The sequence below is a fragment of the Barbus barbus genome (assembly GCF_936440315.1).
Source record: "Barbus barbus genome assembly, chromosome: 13".
NCBI classification, from domain to species: domain Eukaryota; kingdom Metazoa; phylum Chordata; class Actinopteri; order Cypriniformes; family Cyprinidae; genus Barbus; species Barbus barbus.
Window position 1 is genome coordinate 17,470,532 of NC_136741.1, and position 23,195 is coordinate 17,493,726.

Genomic DNA, 23,195 nt, shown 5'->3' on the forward strand with positions numbered 1-23,195 from the left:
GATTATAGGTGGGGTGTTGTGGACAAAAGCTTACATAGTATTACAGCAGAGACGTTCTGCATGCCAGATCATGTTGAGATCAAATGCATGTGTTAGACACTATAGAATCAGAACGAACCTGCATCCTACTTGAATGTTACCCATGCATGCATCCAATACTAATGGCATCTGCAATGAAAGAATGTTTCAGATAACATTGAGAATGACATCTTAAAGTTCATACTTTATATTTCTGCATTTGCATATTTCTACATATTTCCCTCATCCTTTTTTCTGCACTTTGCCATTTTGTCTTCCTTTTGTGCACTACCCTTCAAACGTTTTAGGTCTGTAAGATTTGTTTACTTTTTAAGATTAATATTTTAAATCAGCAAGCATGCATTAGCTATATTGATCAAAAGTGAGAGACTTTTACATTGTTAAAAATAAATAAATATTCTTTAAAAAAAAATGCTGTTCTTTATTTATATTCATATATTCATGAATCCCGAAAAATGGTTTCCTCAAAAATATTAAGCAGCACAACTGTTTTCAACATTGATAATAAGAAATGTTTCTTAAAATATATTTTGTAAAATATTTATTTTATATAATATATAATAATAATAGTATCGTACATGTTATTTACAGTAAATTTAAACTTTTATAACTTTTTTTTACTTTCGTCTTTTGAAATTATTTCACTTCTGCAATAATCTGCTGATTGTCTTCTTTAAAAGGAGACCAATCTTAGGTCTGTATTCAAAAGCATTCATGAATTATTACAATTTAACTTTAAATAGTGCACTTTCAAAAAGGGGGGGGTGACAGTTAAGGGGTTAAGCATTAAATCAGCATATTACAGTGATTTCTGAATCAAGAGACACTGAAGACTGGAATAATGGCTGCTAAAAATTCAGCTTTGCCATCACAGGAATAAATAACATTTTAAAATAGAATAAAATAGAATACTGTTATTGTAAGTTTTTTTTTTTTTTTTTTTTTTACAAAATTACTGTATTTTGATTAAATAAATAAAGCCTATGTGAGCATAAGACACTTCAAAACTTACAGACCACAAACTTTTCAACTGTAGTATAACTACTAACCATTCTACAACTATTCACTACTTATTTGCTTTTCTTTACTCTTCTTTAATCTCTTTATCTCTCTTTCTTTGGAGCACAGCCACTGGTTCTATACACCCAGCAGGTAATTCAGTATACCGTGTCTTTCTGTGCAGCTTGGTAGATTTTTTTTAAATTGGTATAATTCCTTTGCACATATTGACTGTGGGAGTTATCACCAAAATTATTATAAATTCTACAGTAGAATCTGTATCAGTTGACACATCTCTAATGTCGCATGGTATAAATATATACCATCCCATTTATATACCAATATATACCATTTCTTTACAGTCTTAGCAAGCCACCTTACAGACGTCTATCAGGGAGATAGACGTCTGTAAGGTGGCTTGCTAAGACTGTAAAGAAATGCATTTATATTTAATATCTTTTAGTTGCTTTCATAGGTTGTTGTAATTTTAGAGAGTTTTCTATCCCACGCAATTTTATATAAAATATTCAAACAAGAGCTGCCTAACCTATCTCTGCACCACCATAAATTTAAGTAGACAAGGAAGAGAGTAAAAACATAAACAAAAACAATCAAGATTAAGAAGGGAAAAGTGTTCTCTTTGCCAGTTGCTGCAGGGGAAAGATCATTCATTCTCCACAGCATGACTGGCTTGTGGGAACAGAAATATGCTGGGTATGACAGCCAGCCTGGGAGTTACCATGGAGAGATGGTGAAATGTGGGAGAAATGTCTGCCTGCCTATCGATTTACGCTGAACACAGTGAGGCTTTGTGCGCCAAAAAGGACAAATACATTCAGAGTCTGGGCCTTTGATAAATCTTCTTTGGTTGTGTGCATTGGTGGATTGAGAATTTTACTTCAAAGCATTTCTCCTTTGTTTTCTTAGGTTAAATGAGAAAGGATACAGTGAACTCGTATGCAAGGAGAAACCAGAAGCACTTCCTTTGGCTTTGACTGAAGACCTGGAGAAAAAGGCTTTAGATCCTCCTTCCAGTCATCATAAAACTGCACAGAATTTCTCTGACCATAGCACTCGCAGTGAACCATCAGCCCTCTCCAAAAACAAGAGCTCTGTTCTCTTGCCCCATCTGGAGAAGTACAAATGCCCTGAGGGCACACCTCCTCCTCTTAGCAAATTTCAGGAGGTCCAGCCTGGATCACGAGGAGGAGTCTTGTCCTTACTTTCTCCTGTCAACAATCAAAGCTCCGCCCCTCCTGCAGTCCCTGTTCCCTGGAAGGGTTCAGAGCAGCACAGCAAAGGGCCAATCAGGGAGGAGGAGCTACAACAAGAGCTTGTGCCTCCTCCCTTTCCTCCTCCTCCCCCTCCAGCTGTCCTGCCCACCCAACAAACCGCTGGCCCGACCCAGCCCACCATGGAGGGGCAACGTTCGCCCTCGCCCCAGTTTGCTCCCCAGAGGCTGACTGACAAGCCCCCTGTCTCCGTCTCCATACAGGATGAAGCTCCTGGAAGGTAAGACTTTCTGTGTTTAGATTTAAATTCCACCGTTCAGGAATTCTTTCAGGTCTGTGCTGGAATTCAGGGAGATTTCCACTGGCAAACCACAGCTGGGCTCCTCTCAGCTGCAATCTTAAAACCATCACTGGAAACTCTCCCTACAGCCCAGTAATTTAATGACAGTGCTTCTCTGACTGTCTCTTTATTGTATTCATGCACATACAAGGGGCTTATTCATATGTGTCTTTACTGCAGATTGCCCATGTGTGCTGCAGTTCTTCAGATCAGTCATAAGAGGGATACCCCCCAGGCTCAGCTAAAGACTGTTGAAGAATACCATTTCTGATGCTTTGTTTTTGCTGGAATTTTGGACATTTTTAGTAGTCTTACAGCCTAGAGAAGCCGAAGGTTTTGAACTGGACATTGGAGTTATAGTGACATTGTTGTATGATTCTTAACTCTATGCGTGGATTTGGTCACAGAAACTGGCATTTCTTCTTTTCCTGTATGCAAAACATGCTAGCCTGAAGTAAAAGATTACATTTCATGTTTTTCTACGCAGATTATACCCATGAAAATAGTTTTTCCTGTCCTTGTTGTGTTTATGCGTTTGCCTTGTTGCCTAGTTTTTCTTATGTTGCATTTCTTTCATTCACCATAACACATTTCTGTTTTCATCATTGTTGTTTACCAGGATGGATAGGGTTAAAGATGAGAACACGTCAGTGAAGAAAGTTCCCGTTAAGATTGTCCACTCCGAGAGTGACACCGAAAAAGAAAGTCGACATTATCTCGACCTGCCCATCTCGACCGAGACCCCTGTCAGCTCTCAAGGACCTGGAGTAACTCATCTTCAGAGTTTGGGAAACCCAGATCAGTCATACTCTCTGTTCTGTACTTACACCAGGCAAAAGGACCAGGGGCCTGATCCAAGAGAAGCAGATATGGGCCCTCTGAAAGACCAAGGTCCACAAACCAATGTGAACCCAGTATCTTATGCGTTACATGACCTGCAGACGGCCCCTTCATCAGATCAAAGCAGCAATGGAGTGTCTCCACATCCCTCGCAGTCAGAAGATGACGAAAAAAGAAAGGAGCTTGCTAGAGACATAATGGACAAGGACAAGTCCCTAGTGGACATTTTAGACCAGAGTAAGATGAAGACCACCATGGATCTGATGGAGGGGATTTTCCCTCAAGGAGAGCAGCTACTGGAAGAGGCCCAACAGCGCAGAAAAGCTGCACCTAAACAGCTCTCTCCTCGCAACTCTGTGGAGAAGTCAGTATTTCTGTATTCCTATTACCTCAGTTTGATTTTTTTTTTTTTTTTATTCTAGGAATTTACCCTAGGGATAGTTCACCCAAAAATTTAAATTCTGTCAATAATCACTCACTCGTTCTAAACCTGTAAAACAGAAATTAAGATATTTCTGATGAATTCCGAGAGCTTTCTGACCCTCCCGTAGACAGCAAGGATCCTACCACGATTAAGGTCCAGACACATAGGAAGGACATCATTAAAATAATCCATGTGACATCAGTGGTTCAACCGTAATTTTACGAGAATACTTTTTGTGCACAAAGAAAACAAAAAATAACGACTTTATTCAACAGTTTGTTGTCTCTGCGTCACCCTGGGTCCATTTTGGAGAGTATCACATACGTAAACAACGTATGCAACCGGTGTACACAGATACGTTGTTTACGTTCAGTTCAAAGCGTAAACAATGTATCCGCGTGGTGCAGCTGACACAGAACAGCATACATTGTTTACGTATATAATACTCTCCAAAATGGTGCCAGGGTGGCGTCGAGGAGACAAATTGTTGAATAAAGAAAATTACGGTTGAACCACTGATGTCACATGGTAGGATCCTTGCTGTCATTGCAGGGTCAGAGAGCTCTCGGAATTCATCAAAAATATCTTAATTTGTGTTCCGAAGATGAACAGGTCTTATTGGTTTGCAACTACATGAGGGTGAGTAATTAATGACCGAATTTTCCTTTTTGGGTGAACTATCCCTTTAATTACAAACCTATCCAGAAGAAAGACAGATTGATCTTGTATGTTTGATGTTCCGTTTATTTTATTTTTTTAATCAGTAGGTCAGGGTTGCTGTTGAGCCCTACCCATGTGGTTTTAATTTTAGTGAATATTTAAATTGTAGCCTGTCCAATTCTACTTCCTCATTCAAGTTATGATTCATAAGCATGGTTTATTTTTCTTGCAGATCTGGGGCACTAACTCATCTAGCAATCTGGCAGACTTTGTGTAAATCTGAAGTCACTGTAGCAAAAATAATTATTCTTAAACACCATCATATCTGCCATTGTTTGGGCAAACAGATAATCCCACCTCAAACTAGCATCACTGTTTGTTTGTTTTTGTCACATGTAATACTGTGGTGTTTGGATCCATTGTTTATGTTATGATCAATTTATGTTTCTCATAAAAGCCATCTGTGGGTTTTTAGGAAAGAGGAGGACAGCCTGGTGGCAGCCACTGCTTTAGTGTCTAATTCAACCTACTACAGTACATCTGCACCCAAAGCAGAGCTGCTGATTAAGATGAAGGACATGCAGGAACAGAGTGTGGAACACAACTCAGAGGAGGAGCTAGAGGAGGACAATGAAAGTGATCTTGCCAGCAAGAAGGTACTAACATGCTGTAGCAAAACATCTGTAATACAATCAGATACTTCTTACTAGTCCATTGTATCAAGTGACTTTGTCCTTATTTTTCTTTCTCTTTGCAGCATGAGTTGATTGACAGTCTCAGCAAGAAGTTGCAGGTGCTGAGGGAAGCTCAGGAGAGTCTACAGGAGGACGTGCAAGACAACAACACTCTTGGGGAGGATGTGGAGGCCATCGTCCAGGGTGTCTGCAAGCCTAATGAACTCGAAAAGTTCCGTATGTTCGTTGGTGATCTTGATAAAGTGGTCAGCCTTCTGCTGTCTCTGTCTGGACGCTTGGCCAGAGTAGAGAATGCCCTGAACAGCCTGGAGGAAGACACTTCAATGGAGGAGAGGGTGAGAATGAAAATGAGGGATTTGGGAAAGCAGGATCGATGTTGTGGAGGAATGACGTCCAGAGTTAACAGTTTCAAAAAGCATAAGAAAATAGGCTGAAAAAGAACACCGAATATTATGAAGGCTGGAAAACGGCATTAACATAAAAGTAGCATGTTATGCCAGAGATATGGCCTACTGCTGACACAGACGAAACCGCGTTGAGTCTAGCTCACATCACTTCCAGATCCTGTTTTTTTTTTTTTTTTTATCCTTTACTGTTTCCTTACCATCTTAATCCGTAGAGCCTTAAATTGGTACTATGGAATATGGTAATAACTGAGTACCATGGTATAACTTGCATTACTATTCTAGTATCATAGCTTTTATATAGTTTTAAATGGGCTACCAGATAATTATATAGCACTTATTTGTATATAGATTCATATCCTATACATGTGTGTGTGTGTGTGTGTGTGTGTGTGTGTGTGTGTGTGTGTGTGGAGAGTAAATTAAGAATATAAATAGGTAATAATGATTTAAACTAACTTTTTGTCTTTATGTGTAGGTTTGTGAAGTTTTTGCACTGTTTTTGGAAGAAGTATTTTATGCTCACAAAGGCTGCATTTATTTGATTAAAAAAATAGAGTAAAAACAGTAATATTGTGAAATATTACAGTATAAAATAACTTTTATATATATATATATATATAAATTTTAAAGTGCCATTTATTCCTGTGATTGCAATGCTGAATTGTAGCAGCCAATACTCCAGTCTTCAGTGTCACATGGTTCTTCGGGAATTAAATTTTTATAAAGTTTTACAAAAATCTTAATTCCACACTTCCACACAAATATATATATATATACACATATGTACATACAAACATAAATTCATGGCCAAAAAAATTTACAAGGTGCTTTGCATTTAAAGATAAAAGAATGATTTTGATTGAATTATTCTTTTATTGAAAATGTTGATCATCTTTCTGCAGCGTACACTGACAGAGAAACGCAAACTGCTGATCCGTCAACATGAGGATGCCAAGGAGCTGAAGGAGAACCTTGACAGGAGAGAACGGGCCGTCTACGACATCCTGGCGAGCTACCTGTTAGAGGAGAATATGGCTGACTATGAGCACTTTGTGAAGATGAAGTCTGCCCTTATTATTGAGCAGCGCAAGCTCGAGGACAAGATCAAACTAGGGGAGGAGCAGCTCAAATGTCTGATGGACAGTCTCCCAATGGACCAGAGGACAACCAACTGAGGACTTAAAAAACAGTTTATGCAGTGATCCAGAGCAACTCGCTTGACGTCACCCTAAATAACAGGGTTCCAAAGCAGTACTTAATGTGGTCCATTCACTGCCAATGGAATTGCGTTCTGGTCATATATTGAGTCCTTCTTGTCTGCCCCAGCAGACAGCATTTTGGCAAGACTCATGAAGACTGTGAAAGTGCTGGGCACTTTTATTAGATCATGATTTGACCAAATCACCTGTTAGCTGATCTTATACTTTCATGACGTTTCAATGTTACACGACCCATAGAATTATATGGTGAAATAATAATTTTTAAAGACACTTTAAATCCCCCCCACACATCTGTTTCAATAGACATGCCCTTTTTGCACCAATGTGCTCTCAAAACTTGACACTCTGTATGTAGGCCTACATGCCATGGTCACTCATTGTGCTGTATCTTTTTAACCACTAGAGAGCAATGAAAGACGCCTGAAAACCAATACAAACTCTTGTGATTCAAACATACACTCAAAGCTTTGCACATGTAAGCTGTTTCTATTTACACCAGGAGGTTATAATTAACTTCCGAAAATGACTTTTTGATGGTGCATTATTTCAAATGACATGCGTCACTATCCTGGTCATGATAAAAATTATTCAATGATATTTTTAGTAATTTATTTTAGCCTTTTGAATCTTTGTATATAACTAGAACAGGCTAGAATTGTACTCTTTCACTTCATTTTAGCCAAGCAAACTACCACTTTAGTCTGCACGCTTTTTATAGATGAATGTATGATATATCACCATACAGTGAATTGTGACATCAGAATTAGGATTGACTGTAAGTATTCTGCTGTTTAAAGAATCTTAAGAGACTTGCCTAAACAATATAATATTATTTCACTAAGGATTCAGTGCTTGTCTATAAAATACCAGCTGCCTTTTACTCCACGTCACGTGTGTGTCATTTATAATTTCATCTGTAAGATATTTGTGGTTGCATGTGTTATGTGGTCAGAATAGACTCAAAATGCATATATATCAGAGGGAAAAATGCATCCTATTCCAGTCTCCTGTACATTTACGCAGCAATTTACACAACATTTAATATAAGTAGTAACAAATATGTGGGACATATTCTTTTAGAGGGCTTTTAAAGCATACAATGAATGCTTTCTTTCATGCCACAGCTCAGGATGGTCACTATTGCTTTATTATGACTCTTTATGACAAGGATGCAGTGTGACACAAATTCATTGTATACAATTGTAGAAATAGCACATGTATTTGTGATCGAGATTCATTTATTCTACAAACAAAAGTGCCTGATGATCTGTGAGGTAAAATACTTTTTAATATTGCTGTTCCTCTCATATAAGTGTACATCACTTTAAATAAATACACCTAATTATACATTTTTAGGTGCTAAACTTTAATTTCATTGAGTTGGACATTTCCATAATCCAGATTTTAGTGTTATTATATTGACATGTTCCTACAAAGCAATTTAAACATTTATTACTTGATTCAATCCTAATGTTTCTTGATTCTCTAAACAATTATCGTTTTTAATCTGAATAGCTCTGATCACCTAATATTTAACTTAAGATAGATAGCCTAAAGTCTTATTGCCTTGGCCAATCAGGAAACAGACTTTGACATGTAAAACTCACCGGATAGTGTCGAGCAAAATAATGGCGGAATTTACATAATATTATGGCATTCAGTATATTTCAACTTAAATAATTACAAACGTATTATTAAAACTACTATAAAAATGTATCTGCTTTTTGATGTTTAGTCTACTCTAAAAACGCATGCGCAGCTGGAGCAGCGTGAACAAATATCCTGCGTGATTTAAAAAACTAAAACAAATATGCGATTGTTGTCAAGTTTTATTTATAATTTGAAATATGATATTAAAAATAATCACTTAATTCTATGCATACCTAGATTTTACGCAAAATGTGACCTGTTTGTGTTTACAGATCAAACTACGCAAATAAGCATTATTGTGATTAATGTAATTATCATGGATTGGCCGAACCAATACTTTTCATTGTTTTGCACTGATCCTCCCCGCCCTCTCTTATCCATTTATTGGGTATGCTACATTAATCATTTACCACAGTTGTGTTTGACTTGTACTTGTCAGATCGCAACGTTGTCATTTCCTCTAGTTTGTTTTGAGCAGCACAGGTAAGGAATTCTGCATTTTAGATGAAGTGATTTACAGTTTAGAAGATCCTCCTGAGCTCAAAGCATTTCACAGGTAAGCACGAGTTTGTTTGTTTTTTATTTACATTTCGAAGGATGTATATGTAGCCTACTGGGGGTGGCGGTTGGCAAAGTGTTAAGGAAATCAATTCCCCAAAGCTCTATTAATTTGTTGCCTGATTGCTGTGCGTGAAAAGATTATTGTAAATGACCTTTCAGCTTATCCTGGAACATTCCACAACCCCAGGTGTGCAGGGAGCCATGCAGGAAATATTAGTGCTCTCTCTCACTCTCTCTCTCTTTCTTTTCTTGTCCTCTTCCTCCTCTGCTTGGTCTCAAATGCGTAGCCTTATCCTTTTTCCTCCCTCTGGAAACATCGCTCGTCACCAAAAAAAATGTAAACACTACATGTGAAAAGCATTTTCTTCAGTCTGAAATGGTTGCTCGACCTGTTGTGTCCAAAGGAAGCACTTTGTGTATTCCAACCATTTACTTGTTTTGTGAATTGTCAAGAAGGATGTGGCACTGTGGGACGCAGGTTTCATTCTGGCTTGCGTCATGTCCCTGTCCCATTCCCCTCACTTTCTTCCTGTATTTTCCGGTCTTCTCTTTACTGTCATATTGTTAAAGGTACAAAAGCCCATAAAAAAAGTCCAAAGGGGGTGTTGATAGTCCATGGAAAATTTCCATATAAAGTTTAACCTTAATTTTATATTGTATGTCTACTTTGTGATGACTGGTCGGAAATTATGAGATTAACTGTCAATTTTTTTATTGACAGCCCTGGAAAAATAATCATATCCTTTTATACAGCTTTCAATAGAAAAATGGCTTTGTTACTTTTCTTAAAATCAATTAAATATTTCCCAGATAATATTTTACTCTCTTTTGGCATTTATTTCGGTTTGTTTTGCTTTAGTATAATTACAATATAAAAGTCAATTGTTTTAATTTCAAAATAATAAAAAAATTATAATTTAATAATTTTAATTAATTTACCACGTCGTCTACATAATATCATGCTTATATTTTTCCAACACAATATAAATGCATTTTTACATGAAAATATGAAGATGCAAAAGCCTCTAAGTGCCATCTAAAATGTTCTTCCAAAATGAGTATTTTTCTCATGTGTGGGTTCAGTTATTTAACTTTAATGGCAATTAATAGGTTCTGTTCATTATCATTAAAGTGAAATAACTGAACATAAATATATGAACCTGAGAAAAATGCTCATTTTAGAAGAAAATTTCAGATGGCACTTAAAGGCTTTTGCATTTGAACTCTTCATATGCTCTACCATTTAAAGGTTTGGTTGTTTTTTAAAGAATTATTTTCTCTTACCAAGGCTGCATTTTTTTTTTTATCAAAAATACAGTAAAACCGTAATAAAGCTACATTTTCAGCAGTCGTTACTCCTATCACCAGTGTCACATATCTCTTTTCTAATTTCTAACTTGCTGATTTGGTGGTCATGAAACATTTCTTATTACGTCAACAAAATATATATATATATATATATATATATATATATATATATATATATATATATATATATATATATATATATATATATATATATATATATATATATTTATTTTCATATAACCTATCATATATAAATAGTAAGTCCAAAAGAACAGCATTTTATATATATATTTTGTAACAGTGTAAAAGTATTCACTTTTTTATCAAACTAATGCTGGAAAATAAATAAATAAATACTGATCCCAAGCTGTTGAATGGTACTAGTTGCCGTGGTATTCTAGGAATGGGGGCCACTATAGTGTATTGAATTGGGGGTTTTATGCAATTGATAAATGTTTCTTAGTTCGCTTTTTAGGTTAAAATTGCTTTTTTATTTTCTCTAATGTAACAGAAGGGGTATGACTGCGATGTAGCCATGCTCCGGAAGGACAGTGTGCAGACCTGAGGAGGAAATATTTATCACCAGCTGGTGTCAGGACTCAGCAGTTTTAGCAATGGCTTACCTTCACCAGTCAGTCCATTGGCAGTTTGCGGGTCTAGTGCTTGGGTTTGTAGGATGGATAACGACAGCCTCTGTTTCTGGGGTGAACGACTGGAGGATTTGGTACGTGGACAATCAGACGGTCATCACTGGAGGATTTGCCTGGGTGGGAGTGTGGCGGGTCTGCTTCAACAGCCACATTTTGCATTCGGCTGAGATCTGCAAAAGCATCAGCCTTACAGATTCATTCACTCCACCAGAAATAGCAGCTGCCCAGGTTCTTTGCATGGTTGCTGTTGGCGTGGGGGTGCTCGCAATCCTAGTGGCGGGATATGCGGTGAGAAATGCCATTTTTGGGGTTAACAACAGGCATGCCAGTTTGACCTTTGTGATAGCGGGTTCCTTGTTCTGGCTAACTGCAGCGTGTTTGCTGGTCCCCGTCTTTTGGAATATGAATTCTGTGCTGGCGAATCTCACTATAGACTTCCCGTCTGACTTCTACTTGCCTTCTGCTCCAGTGAAACAAGAAGTGGGTCCAGGGATTGGGATTGGGATCGGTTCAGGTTGCCTGCTCATTGTAGGTGGCCTACTCTTAATGTGCTACAGGTATCCCAAAACCAAAATGCCTAAGAATGGAGAAACAGGACATTTTGACAACAGTCCAAGGGATGAAGGCTTTCTTGGTGTAATTAAAGAGTGTATGGATGAGGGTATGATCAATCCAGTTTATGAATCAGAGAAGCTTTAATAATAAAGTGCCTCACTCTGTGGAAGGACGTTGAAGGCTCTAAATACAGTTTCTTAAAAACTTGTATTTCTGAGGACCCCAAACCAAACCAAATATCTAAATACAGTATATTTAAATGAATGTAATGTAATTATATAATCACTAAAGTGATTAAATGATGAACAGAAATAAATGCAAGCATTTTGGACTTTGAGGCCATTTTATTGGTATCAAATTGTTAATGTCTATAACACTGGACTTGTTTGTCGTCTTATTGTTACATAATGTGCAGGGCACACACTGCTGTAAGAGTATACTCACTTTAATGTCTGTAATGTATGCATTTACCACAATTTAAAAGCTTGGTGTTAGTAAGATTTTTTTAATGTTTTTCAAAAAGTCACTTACGCTCAACAAAGCTGCATTTATTTGATGAAAAATATGATAATAAACTGCAATAAAAAAAATTCTAATTTAATATATTTTTAAAAAAGGGCTTAGGGTTTAATTTATTCCTGTGATGGTAAAGCTGAATTTTCAGCAGCCATTACTCCAGTATTAATATTTTTGTGGAAACCGTTAGGATCCTGTAATAAATAGAAAGTTTTACTTAAAAAAAAATCTTACTGACCCCAAACTTTTAAGTGTGTGTGTGTGTATAAAGAAAATCTTTGTAAAAATTGTAATTTTTTTATTCTAATTTATATAATTATTATTTTAAAGAAAAAGTGATCCTTGGCTCTCGTTTGATTAAAAATTGAGTAGTGCAGTATGAATTATTTTCCATTGTTGTTAAGACTCAACTTATACATTCATCTGCCACTAAAAGCTGTTAACACAAAATATCTTGAATTTGATGTAAGATATGATTTAGCTGACTAAGAGTGGATCTTTGAGCGGGTACAAGGTGATTTCAGAGGAAATAACCCCTGCCATGAGTGGAATGAACTTTACTGTTATTTCACAGCTTGATACTTGCCCTTATTACTGTGTTTTGCAACACCCCCCATGGGCTTTGAGTTTGTTTCATGCCAACATTTAATCTTGTTAAAATTGAACATTAATTTCGACAAATCCTGCTGGATATTACATGATTTTCATCAATTATAAAACCACATAATCCCTCTGATAACTCGACAAAGGGAAATAATTTCTTGCCAATTAAAGGGGTTTTTGTTTTCTGTGTTGGTTCACTAGTCCATCGAGGTCGCTTTAGGGGTTTTGATGATTTATCCTGATGATTTATCCATCTAAAACACCCAAAAATGTACACACAGAAGAGGTGTTAAGGTTCATAAGAATTGTGGCTGGAGAATTTGCCTGCCAGGATGGACTCCCATGGCCACTGGCGATTTGACATGTATTGTTCTGAGAACGAGGTGAAAGAAACATCCTGACAGAGAAGAGCCAAGACCCCATGCTGAGACGAACGCATTGTCTTAGAGAGGGCAGCTATAGCACAAACACATTTCTGCTCTCATGTGACCGAGAGTGGGGCGTGATGTTGGTGGAATTAAACAAGCTTTTATGGATCTCAGTATGAAACCTCCTTTACAACAGTCTGTTAGTATACTGGCAGACAACACAAACGGCCTGTGCCTCAAAAGGATGCAAGAGTGACATCAAAACAATAGCGTTTCTTTACTGAAAACCTTTGTGCAGCATATGAGACGTGACATTAACACTTCTCGTATTATCATACATACTGTGATAAGAAAGTAAAGACAAAGGTGAAGGGCAATGAACAATATCAGAGTTCATTGAACAGTATTATTCCCATATCAGAGTTCAGCCAAATCATGGGAAATCTATGAGGACCAAAGGCAGCATATTGTCCCTTCGGTTTTTAATGTCCTTAATTAAAGTTTAACTGCTTTATGGATTATAAAGTGATTCATTACAGATGAGATTAGATCAAAAGCAAAGATTCTGAATATCTCTGTACAGTCATTTAGCTTGTGGGCATCAGTTGTGTCTGCCTTAACCCTTTCTACAGCCATCTTTACCAATTAATAGAACATATTTGGAGTGATAATGATTCTAAACAACAAACTGAGCCATTTCCAATTTGCACCATTCCGGTACTTTGTTGTGTTTGATGGATGGATGGATGGATGGATGGATAGATCGTATAAAAAATCCAATTAACAAAATGTTGGAAGGGCAAAAATATTTAAGTTGAACTAATTTTATTGCTTGGTCTTAGTTGAGAAGACATATTATATTAAGTCTGCACAAATATATATTAAAAACATTAAATGAATGGTTATTTTCAAATCCAGTCAACATTCAGAATGCTAAATGTGAGTGACTTTGGCGGGAGAAACAGCGCCGCCATCTTGTCAAGTTCACACGTCAGGTAAGTTGCACTAAATAAATATAATCTTTTTAGACTAAAATTAACGAGAAAATCATGCAACATATTTGGTTTTTTGAGTGGACATTTAGAAAGTGGATATAAGATAGTGTTTGTCAAGTTCAGGCGTGACGGCGTCGTTACACTGAATAAATATTTGTACTTTACCTTAGACTGAATTTATCAAAACGTTTATTTAAAATGTGTAAATGTTTTATATAAAACATATATATTTATACACAAACGTACAACATATAAAAACATTGAATAAGCGGTTATGCTTAACGGCTAACGTTAACCGAAATCTATGAAACGTGTAACGGGTTAACAGTAATGCGCTCATTTGAGGTTAACATGGGCATGCTGAATGGGTTTTTGCGATTGTCCCGTGAAGTAAAAAGACGACATTAAATGTGACAACAAATATATATCAAGTCGGACTCGAGGATATTCTGTCTTTCTCTGCACGGTTCTGCTTCACAAAACACAAGATACTTCTCTTTTCGATATAAATAAGATTTTATTTATATAAACCTAAGACATGAACTAATCTAACACATGAACACAAGCATTCACACGTTGCAGAAAGAGAGAAGGTGAGGAAAGGATGAGTTTAAGAGAATGGAAATGTGAAATCCCAAGTTTACAGCAATATGTTCAATTGCATAGACCTGAACAACCATCAATCACTTATTTAACCCTCGCTTTGAGTTTCTCAATGAGGCTAAAATTTATATTAACTTCACCTGATTCAGTCAGAACCTGGAGGTACTTGTTTGCTTTGCTAAGGGAATCCCTTTTGTCGTTGTCCTTGAAGGAAAGGGGGTTCCCCGAAGTGTCTGATTGGTTGAGAGTTCAGTAGTCTTTGAAGTGAGGTCTTGGGTGTTGGCTGAGGATGCGGAGTTGGTCTGGTTGAAGTTTGAAGCGAGTGCAGTCGGAGCTGGACTTTGCAAACTTACATTTGAACACGAAACTCCACGGAAAGAAAAGAAACTAAAGTAAAAGAATAAAAGGATGTAACGAGACTAGGTGGTTTTCTTTACATCCTGGTAGCAGCTGGCATGTGGGCCAGAACACGCTCAAAGAGCAGCGTCAAAACACGGTGGCAAAAGAGAAGAAGAGGAGAGAGAGTGACCAAGAGAGTAAGAGAGAGTTTGATGGTGTCCTGAGTTTTTAAACTCGGCTTTCAGACCGTCCCATCTGGACGTCTTGACCAATTAGATACTGTCCTTGCCTGGGGTGTTGCTCTGTTCCTCCACCAGATCAATAAATCAACAATGTTATCTGTTCAGTCAGAGGTCTGAACTTTACAGGCTCTTGCAAAGTATACTTTTGAACATGATTTCTATAACAAGACTATGATACATTTGACAAAGAATTGATTGGAAGAAACATTTAAAGCATGAATTTTCAAACTCATACATACCAGACATGAATATTAATCCTTCAGCTATTCAATAATGATTAAAAATACATACATCATATTTGATTAAAACGTGATAGTCTATGTGGGTTACAAACATAATATGGGGTTCTGCATAGAAATGTCCTTTTAGGATGATTTTATGTGCATATGAAAAAGAAAGTCTTTGTGTAGTTCTATGGAGAACGAAGGCATGTTCTTTAGACAAAGGAATTCAAGTTTGTCTTTGTCTTGTAAGGGGGAAGACCTGCCCAAGAGAGTCTGTAGCTCGTGATTTTCTATCACAGGTTTACATGTGACCATCAGTCTTGATTACTTGCAACAAATTTAACAGTCTCCTTCTTGAATTGGAATTATTAATAAGTGTTCTTTTGTCTCAAGGTTGTAAGCTATTCTGTGAAAAAGGCTTGCTGGTTAGTTTGCTTCAGACTAGTTGGAGCTAGGATTTGGACAGATTTATGACGTTGTCCTGTTACAGCTTTGAGGCCCCTCTTTGTGGAATCTCAGCTTCTCATGTTTCGATGTTATGATGGAATCTTAACTTTGTCTGATTCAGTCTCTGATATCTTACACTAGTCTGTTGGAGTTTGTTTTTTCATAAGATTCTAAATTCGCAGTTGTGGCCTAATGGATAGAGAGTTGGACTTGTAACCTGAAGGTCGTGGGTTCGAGTCTCAGGTCCGGCAGGGATTGTAGGTGGGGAAGTGAATAACTCTCTCCACCCTCAATACCACGACTGAGGTGAGACCCTTGAGCAAGGCACCGAACCCCCAACTGCTCCCCAGGTGCCGCAGCAATGGCTGCCCACTGCTCCGGGTGTATGTTCACTACTGTGTGTGTATACTTGGATGGGTTAAATGCAGAGCACAAATTCTGATTATGGGTCACCATACTTGGCCACACACCACTTACTTCCCTTATCCAACGGCCAACTTGTTTGTTGGCGTTTGTCTGTGTGTGTGAATTGGCCTTTACACAGCGTTTCCGATCTCGTGAAGGCGCTTCGGAAGAGAAGTCCGTCATTCTTAACGAAAATGAACAAGCGAATCGTTTCACAAGGCCGTTCAAAGCGTCTCAGTCAGTTCCCTAGGTAGTGAATCACTACCTGCACAAGGTCAGGGGAAGACCGTGGCTCAGTAAACACTGGAACAGGCAGGACTGTAGCCCTATAATATGAAATGTACATGCTCTATTACAAATCCAGTCAGCATCAATGCTCCCTGTTGTGCAATAGATTGTGGAACTGATATTGATACATTGTTAATTTAAAAGGCATAATTTCATTTTTTTGAACTTAAAATGTACTTTTCTTTCTCCATCAGGGTGTGGCCAAAGGTTTCACTGGTGCTTTGTCATTATTGCAAGATTTCAGATGCAACCCAGGCGAGGAGTTTATTGTTTTCATTCCAATTAATATGTGTAAAATGTTTAGAGTTTTTACTACAATTATAATGTGCTTTATTGTTCTCAGTGGCATCTACACTAATATTCGTCTGTTTCATTCTTATTCCGAGGTGAATGTAGCCACATAGTCTGTATCCAGATCAGATGGTGGATCAGCACCTACAGATGACCTCGACAGCCCTGAATATCAGTGGAGACTATGTCAGCTAGATGAGCTCCAGAGACAGATCCCCTCCAAAGACCTCATTGGCCATCGGGAAAAGACCACGAGAACCAGGCAAGTCCTCAATCTGTCCTGTGTTGTAGCCTAGAATTAAACCACACCATGCTGGTTTAATGAACTGCCCCACGACTGTGCCTGATTGCTCCCAAGGTTTTCTGCTCAGTTTCTGTCACCGATGGGGTTTCGGGTCTTTGCCGCTGTCGACTTTGGCTTTGCTTATTTGGAGACACTTGGCTGATTGCACAGACATTATTGGAAGAGAGCTGAACTGGATGATGTCAACCCTGAATCACCAATGAACGGACTTTAACTGGAAAAATGACTCTTGCATTATTGACAAACTATTTTCTTGTTTGACTTTGTAAAGCTGCTTTGACACAATCAGTATTGTATTAAGTGCTATGTAAATAAAAGTGACTTGATTTGATTTTATATACTGTAACACTTACATTTATGTTCTATAACAACTTCTTCATTTTTTTTTTTTTTTTACTTCTGTCTCATTTTAAAGATGTAATTGTGAACAGTAATAATATTTGTAAATGTTTGTTTGCTAACATTTTGTTTAGCTTGTTTAGCTTTTTCTTAGTTCATTAAACAAAGTTTAAACTGAATTTTGCAGTTGTATTACAAATGTAATGCTCAACTGGAGCTTTAAAGGGATAGTTCACACAAAAATGAAAATTTGCTGTTAATTTACTGACCCTTAGGCCATCCACGATGTAGGGGACTTTTTTTTTTCTTCATTCCTGTATGGTTAGTTTGTATGAAAAATTTTATAAATGGAGATTGTTATTAAATAAAGGCTATTATGTGTTGTAAAGTGTGTGTAGTTAGTGATTGATAAACACCAGTTAATCATTTTTAATAATTTTGTTAAACTATAAAAATATGTTTATGTAGTTCCCCAGCTATTTCTTATGATGCCCAAATAATAAATCTTAGTTGAGGTAACATATAAAACACATGCAGTAAACGGTTAAATTTTAATTGACATAACTTGTTGTAGTCTTCTAAATGTTTGACCAATTAAAACATTTTAGTTGAATGGAATATAAAACTAGTTCACTAAAGGTTGAGCCAACTAAAATATAACAATTCAGATAACACTTTGAAGTCAGAAATTGACTGAACGTAACATTTCTTTGGAAGTAGTTACTAAATAATAATTAGTTGAAACCGCTTGAAATTTTTTAGTGTATATTGATCGATAGATTGATCAAATCAATTGCATTAAAAATATATTGCATTCAATTGCATTTAAAAATCATTATTATTATTGCTTAAATATATTTATAGGCTATGAAAAATAGTTCAATAATAATAATTTTAAACATTGTGCACTCATATTCATTTAAAATATTATTATTATTATTTTAATAATTCAAATTGTTAAAGGTGCTAGACTGTTTTGATGAACTGCAGTTTTGGTGAATTGTGGGTGTGTACTGCAGGGTGTGTTATGTGATCGTTTGCTGGGTGTGGATTTGATCACACTGGGTGTGTTGTGTGATCAGTACTGCTGGTGCAGAGTGTTTTTTTGTTTTGTTTTTTTGGCATCAGATTTTCACCTGTGAGAAACCATTGGCTTTTTTAGACTATGTAGTTATTTCTTTTAAGTATCTCCACTTGCCTTGAGCTTCAACTTGTATCTCTACAAAGAGGTCATCTTACCCTCTGCTGTTCTGTTCTGCCCTTTTGCATAGCAAAGCAACTAAGTAAAGGGTATAAACTCAAATGAGTAACACCAATAATTATGGACTTGATGGTATAATTTTACTTGAGGACATTCATTACTAGTCTGTATACTAAACCTGCTGCACAGATTTGTTTTTTCTTTTTTTTTTATTCCAGGGAGTGTTCATACACATAAAGCAGGTTATCCAAGCTTTTATAAGCTTGTATATATATATATATATATATATATATACAGTATGTATAATATATAGTCATGGCCAAAAATATCGGCACCCTTGGTAAATATGATCAAAGAAGGCTGTGAAAATTAATCTGCATTGTTAATCCTTTTTATCTTTTATTTAAGAAATTCACAAAAATCTAACCTTTCATTAGATAATAAGAATTTAAAATGGGGGAAATATCATTATGAAATAAATGTTTTTCTCAAATACACGTTGGATACAATTATTGGCACCCCTAGAAATTCTTATGAGTAAAATATCTCTGAAGTATATTCCCATTCATATTTACAATTTTGAGCACTCCAAGGTGATTATGAACATGAAATTACCCAGCCATGGCTCCCTGTTTCAGAGAAATATAAATAGGAGGGGAAACAAAGCCCAAATTCACTTAATCATCCATCACAATGAGAAAAACCAAAGAATATATTTCTGATGTGCATCAAAAGATAATTGAGCTTCACAAATTAGTGAACTGGCTTTAAGAAAAGAGCTAGAGCAGTGAAAATTCCCATTTCCACCATCAGGGCAATAATTAAGAATTTCCAATCAACAGAAAATGTTATGAATCTGCCTGGAAGAGGACATGTGTCTATATCGTCCTGATGCACGGTGAGAAGGAGAGTTTGAGTGGCTAAAGACTCTCCAAGGAGCACAGCTGGAGAACTGCAGAAAATAGTTGAGTCTCGGGGTCAGAAAACCTTAAAAAATATTGTCAAACAGCCCCTACATCACCACATGTTGTTTGGGAGGGTTTCAAGAAAAATTCTCCTCGCTCATCCAAAAACAAACTCCAGCATATTCAGTTGTCAGACACGACTGGAACTTCAAATGGGACTGGCTTCTATGGTCAGATAAAACTAAAAAATTTGCTTTTTAGCAGCAAACACTCAAGATGGGTTTGATGAACACAGGGATAAAAAAAAAAAAAAGTACCCCATGTGTACAATGAAATATACTGCTGTATTTTTTATGTTGTGGGCCTATATTTCTGCTGGAGGTCCTGGACATCTTGTTCAGACACATGGCATCATGGATTCTATCAAATACCAACAGATAAAAAAATCAATAAGAGACTGACTCTGTTAGAAATCCTATAATGGGCCATGTTTGGATCTTCCAACCGGACAATAATCCAAACACAAATCTCAAAAACACAAAAATGGGTTACTGAGCACAAAACCAAGCTTCTGCTATGGCCATTCCAGTCCTCTGACCTGAACCCTGTAGAAAATGAGTGAGGTGAACTGAAGAAGCACCGTCATGGAGCTGTGAATCTGGAGAGATTCTGGATGAAGGAATGGTCTCTGATCTCTTGTCAGGTGTTCTCTAACCTCATCAGGCATTATAGGAGAAAATGTAGTGCTGTTAAACTGGCAAATGGAAAATGGTGCCATTAATTATGGCCAATGTGTATTAGAGAAAAACATTTATTTCATAATGATATTTCCCCCATTTTAAATTCTTATTATCCAATGAATGGTTAGATTTTTGTGATTTTTTAAATAAAAGATCAAAAGGATTAACAATGCAGATAATTTTTCACAGCCACCTTTGTTCATATTTACCAAGGGTGCCGATATTTTTGGCCATGACTGTATATATATATATATATATATATATATATATATATATATATATATATATATATATATATATATATATATATATATATGTATATGTATTTTTTTTCACAGCAATACGTTTACTGATCGCTGCAGTTCTGATTATAATGCTACTGTATGGCCAAAAACAGTAGTCTTTCTTTGAAACAGGTTCCTTTTCGAGTTTGATAAAGTGATTTTAAACAGTTTTGTAACATTCCAAAGATTATGTTAGGCATATAGTGTGTTTAAATTGTAATTAATCAATTTATTTATTTATTTGTTTGTTTGCTAATTGAAAAAGGGGGAAATTATGTTAATAGGGCTGACAACTTCACAAGAAATACATCAAGTCAACTACAACCAAATATAAAGACAACATGTTATTTTGAAGAAATAAATGAAAAATAAATAAATAACATAAAGAGGATTAATGTGGAATTTATTTATTTTTTATTTTTTGCTGATGTGTTTTGTGGCTAAATTTTGCTGAAAGGATCAACAATAAATGATAATGCAGCACGCATATTTCTATTTGTTTTGCTTATTGTTCTCAAAAGAACAAAATATTAAAAGGAGAATTGTGAAATTACATAATTTACAAATATTATATAAACAAACACAGTGTTTGTGAATGGTGTTTATCGTGCATGTTTAAAATTTAGTTTCATGTGTTCGTTTATCAGTTTCTTTCACTCTTGCTTGTTTACAGTGAGCTGCATTTGGACATTGTTCTTAATGAGTCGAAGACACACCATTTCCCCTTTCTGGGAGCCCAGGGTACGTCCCCTCCCAACCAGAAGCTGGAAATGAGCGTTAATAGCTAAACATCTAAGTCTAAACATACCGCCCATTTTCATTTTCACTATCAATATCCATCGCAGGAAGTTCAGGGCACAATCTGTGTGGCGCCTTCAGGTCTGAGAACGTTTGGTCTATATACCATATTTCCATCACGTCTAAAGAAAAGTACAAGTGGAAGTGTATGTTTTCCTTGTATGAGCTTCCTTTTTTCCATCTTTATGAAAGTTTTCTCAAAGACAGGGTCATATTCATGTAGAGATGTGATTATTTGGTTAAGCTCTATCTGGGATGGGACTGTACCTGTTGCAGTTTTCTGGAGGAAAGGAGCCCCCTTTCTGCTCCTAACCTGGTCAAATCAGAGTAATGATGGAGAGGAGGAGGCGACACTGTTTGGCATTCCTCAGAGGGCACGCTGCTCGTTAGAGCCTTCATTAAACACAGCTTAGTCTCCATTCTGATAGGGAGACCATCAGAGACAATTACACTCAAGTAGGCATTTATATTGCCATTAGCTCACCTGACTGAACACACTAGAACACCAAATCTGATTTTCTTCCATTCATCCTGTTTGTACTCTTGTTTGAAAAGTATTTCAGGAAAATAAAATACAATAAAATAAAATTTTTATTGATTTTTAAAAATTAATATTCAATTTCATAAAAAAAAAGTGAGCTAGGAAAGACCATGGGGTATTTTTTATATTTTCATTCATAACTCAAAAAACTGACCAGCCTCATTTTGGTTTAAGTAACGTTTATATGTACACTACCAGTCAAATGTTTCTGAACGGTAAGATTTTTAATGTTTTTTAAAGAAGTCTCTTCTGCTCACCAAGCCTGCATTTATTTGATCCTAAGTACAGCAAAAACAGTAACATTTTTGACATATTTTACTATATAATATAACTGTTTCTATTTTAATATATTATAAAATGTAATTTAGTACCGTGATTTCAAAGCTGAATTTTTAGCATCATTACGCCAGTCACATGATCCTTCCTAAATCATTCTAATATTCTGATTTGCTGCTCAAAAAACATTTATTATTATGTTGAAAACAGCTGAGTAGAATTTTTTTCAGGTTTCTTTGATGAATAGAAAGTTCAGATGAGCAGTATTTATCTGAAATGGATATCTTTTGTGACATTATAAACGTCTTTATCATCACTTTTGATCAATTTAAAGCATCATTGCTAAATAAAAGTATTAATTACTGACTCCAAGCTTTTGAATGGTATAGTGTATAATGTTACAAAAGCTTTTTATTTCAGATAAATGCTCAACTTTTGGATCTATCTATTCATCAAAGATTCCTGAAAAAATGTATTCAACTGTTTTAAATATTGATAATAACAATAACAGTAACAATAACAACAATAATAATAAATGTTTCTTAATTGAACAGCAAATCAGTTTATTACGGTAGAATGATTTCTGAAGGATCATGTGACACTGAAGACTGGAGTAATGATGCTGAAAATTTAGCTTTGAAATCACAGGAATAAATTACATTTTAAAATATATTCAAATCGACAGCAGTTATTTTAAATAGTAAAAATATATTTTACAATATTACTGCCTTTGCTGTATTTTGGATCAAATAAATGCAGGCTTGGTGAGCAGAAGAGAATTCTGTAAAAAACATAAAAAATCTTACTGTTTAAAAACTTTTGACTGGTAGTGTAGCTATATTATTATAAAACAATAAAACCTAACAAATGTAACTCTAAGTATAATAATAAACTATCTCAAATAAG

General features: G+C 36.1%; 2 protein-coding genes across 4 annotated transcripts in view; both read left to right on the forward strand.

The window, feature by feature from the left end:
* LOC306879598 (protein Shroom2-like) overlaps positions 1 to 8,202 on the forward strand; it is a 43,853-nt gene extending 35,651 nt beyond the window's left edge. For all 3 annotated transcript variants that reach the window (XM_079432667.1, XM_079432668.1, XM_079432669.1), the window contains 5 exons: positions 1,966 to 2,550; positions 3,230 to 3,814; positions 5,010 to 5,190; positions 5,292 to 5,564; positions 6,539 to 8,202. In XM_079432667.1, the coding sequence (XP_079288793.1) occupies positions 1,966 to 2,550; positions 3,230 to 3,814; positions 5,010 to 5,190; positions 5,292 to 5,564; positions 6,539 to 6,811 (1,897 nt within the window). In that variant the 3' untranslated portion in view covers positions 6,812 to 8,202. The remainder of the gene's footprint in view (positions 1 to 1,965; positions 2,551 to 3,229; positions 3,815 to 5,009; positions 5,191 to 5,291; positions 5,565 to 6,538) is intronic.
* Positions 8,203 to 8,999: 797 nt separating this feature from the next.
* On the forward strand, positions 9,000 to 11,897 carry LOC306878781 (claudin-34-like). The gene is made up of 2 exons (XM_079431306.1): positions 9,000 to 9,062; positions 10,887 to 11,897. The coding sequence occupies exon 2, from the start codon at positions 10,990 to 10,992 to the stop codon at positions 11,722 to 11,724; it is 735 nt and encodes a 244-aa protein (XP_079287432.1). The 5' UTR covers positions 9,000 to 9,062; positions 10,887 to 10,989; the 3' UTR covers positions 11,725 to 11,897.
* The last annotated feature ends 11,298 nt before the right edge of the window (positions 11,898 to 23,195 follow it).

Coding starts and splice junctions, on each gene's coding strand:
- LOC306878781 (XM_079431306.1), top strand. CDS start 10,990: ATGGCTTACCTTCACCAGTCAGTCCATTGGCAGTTTGCGGGTCTAGTG.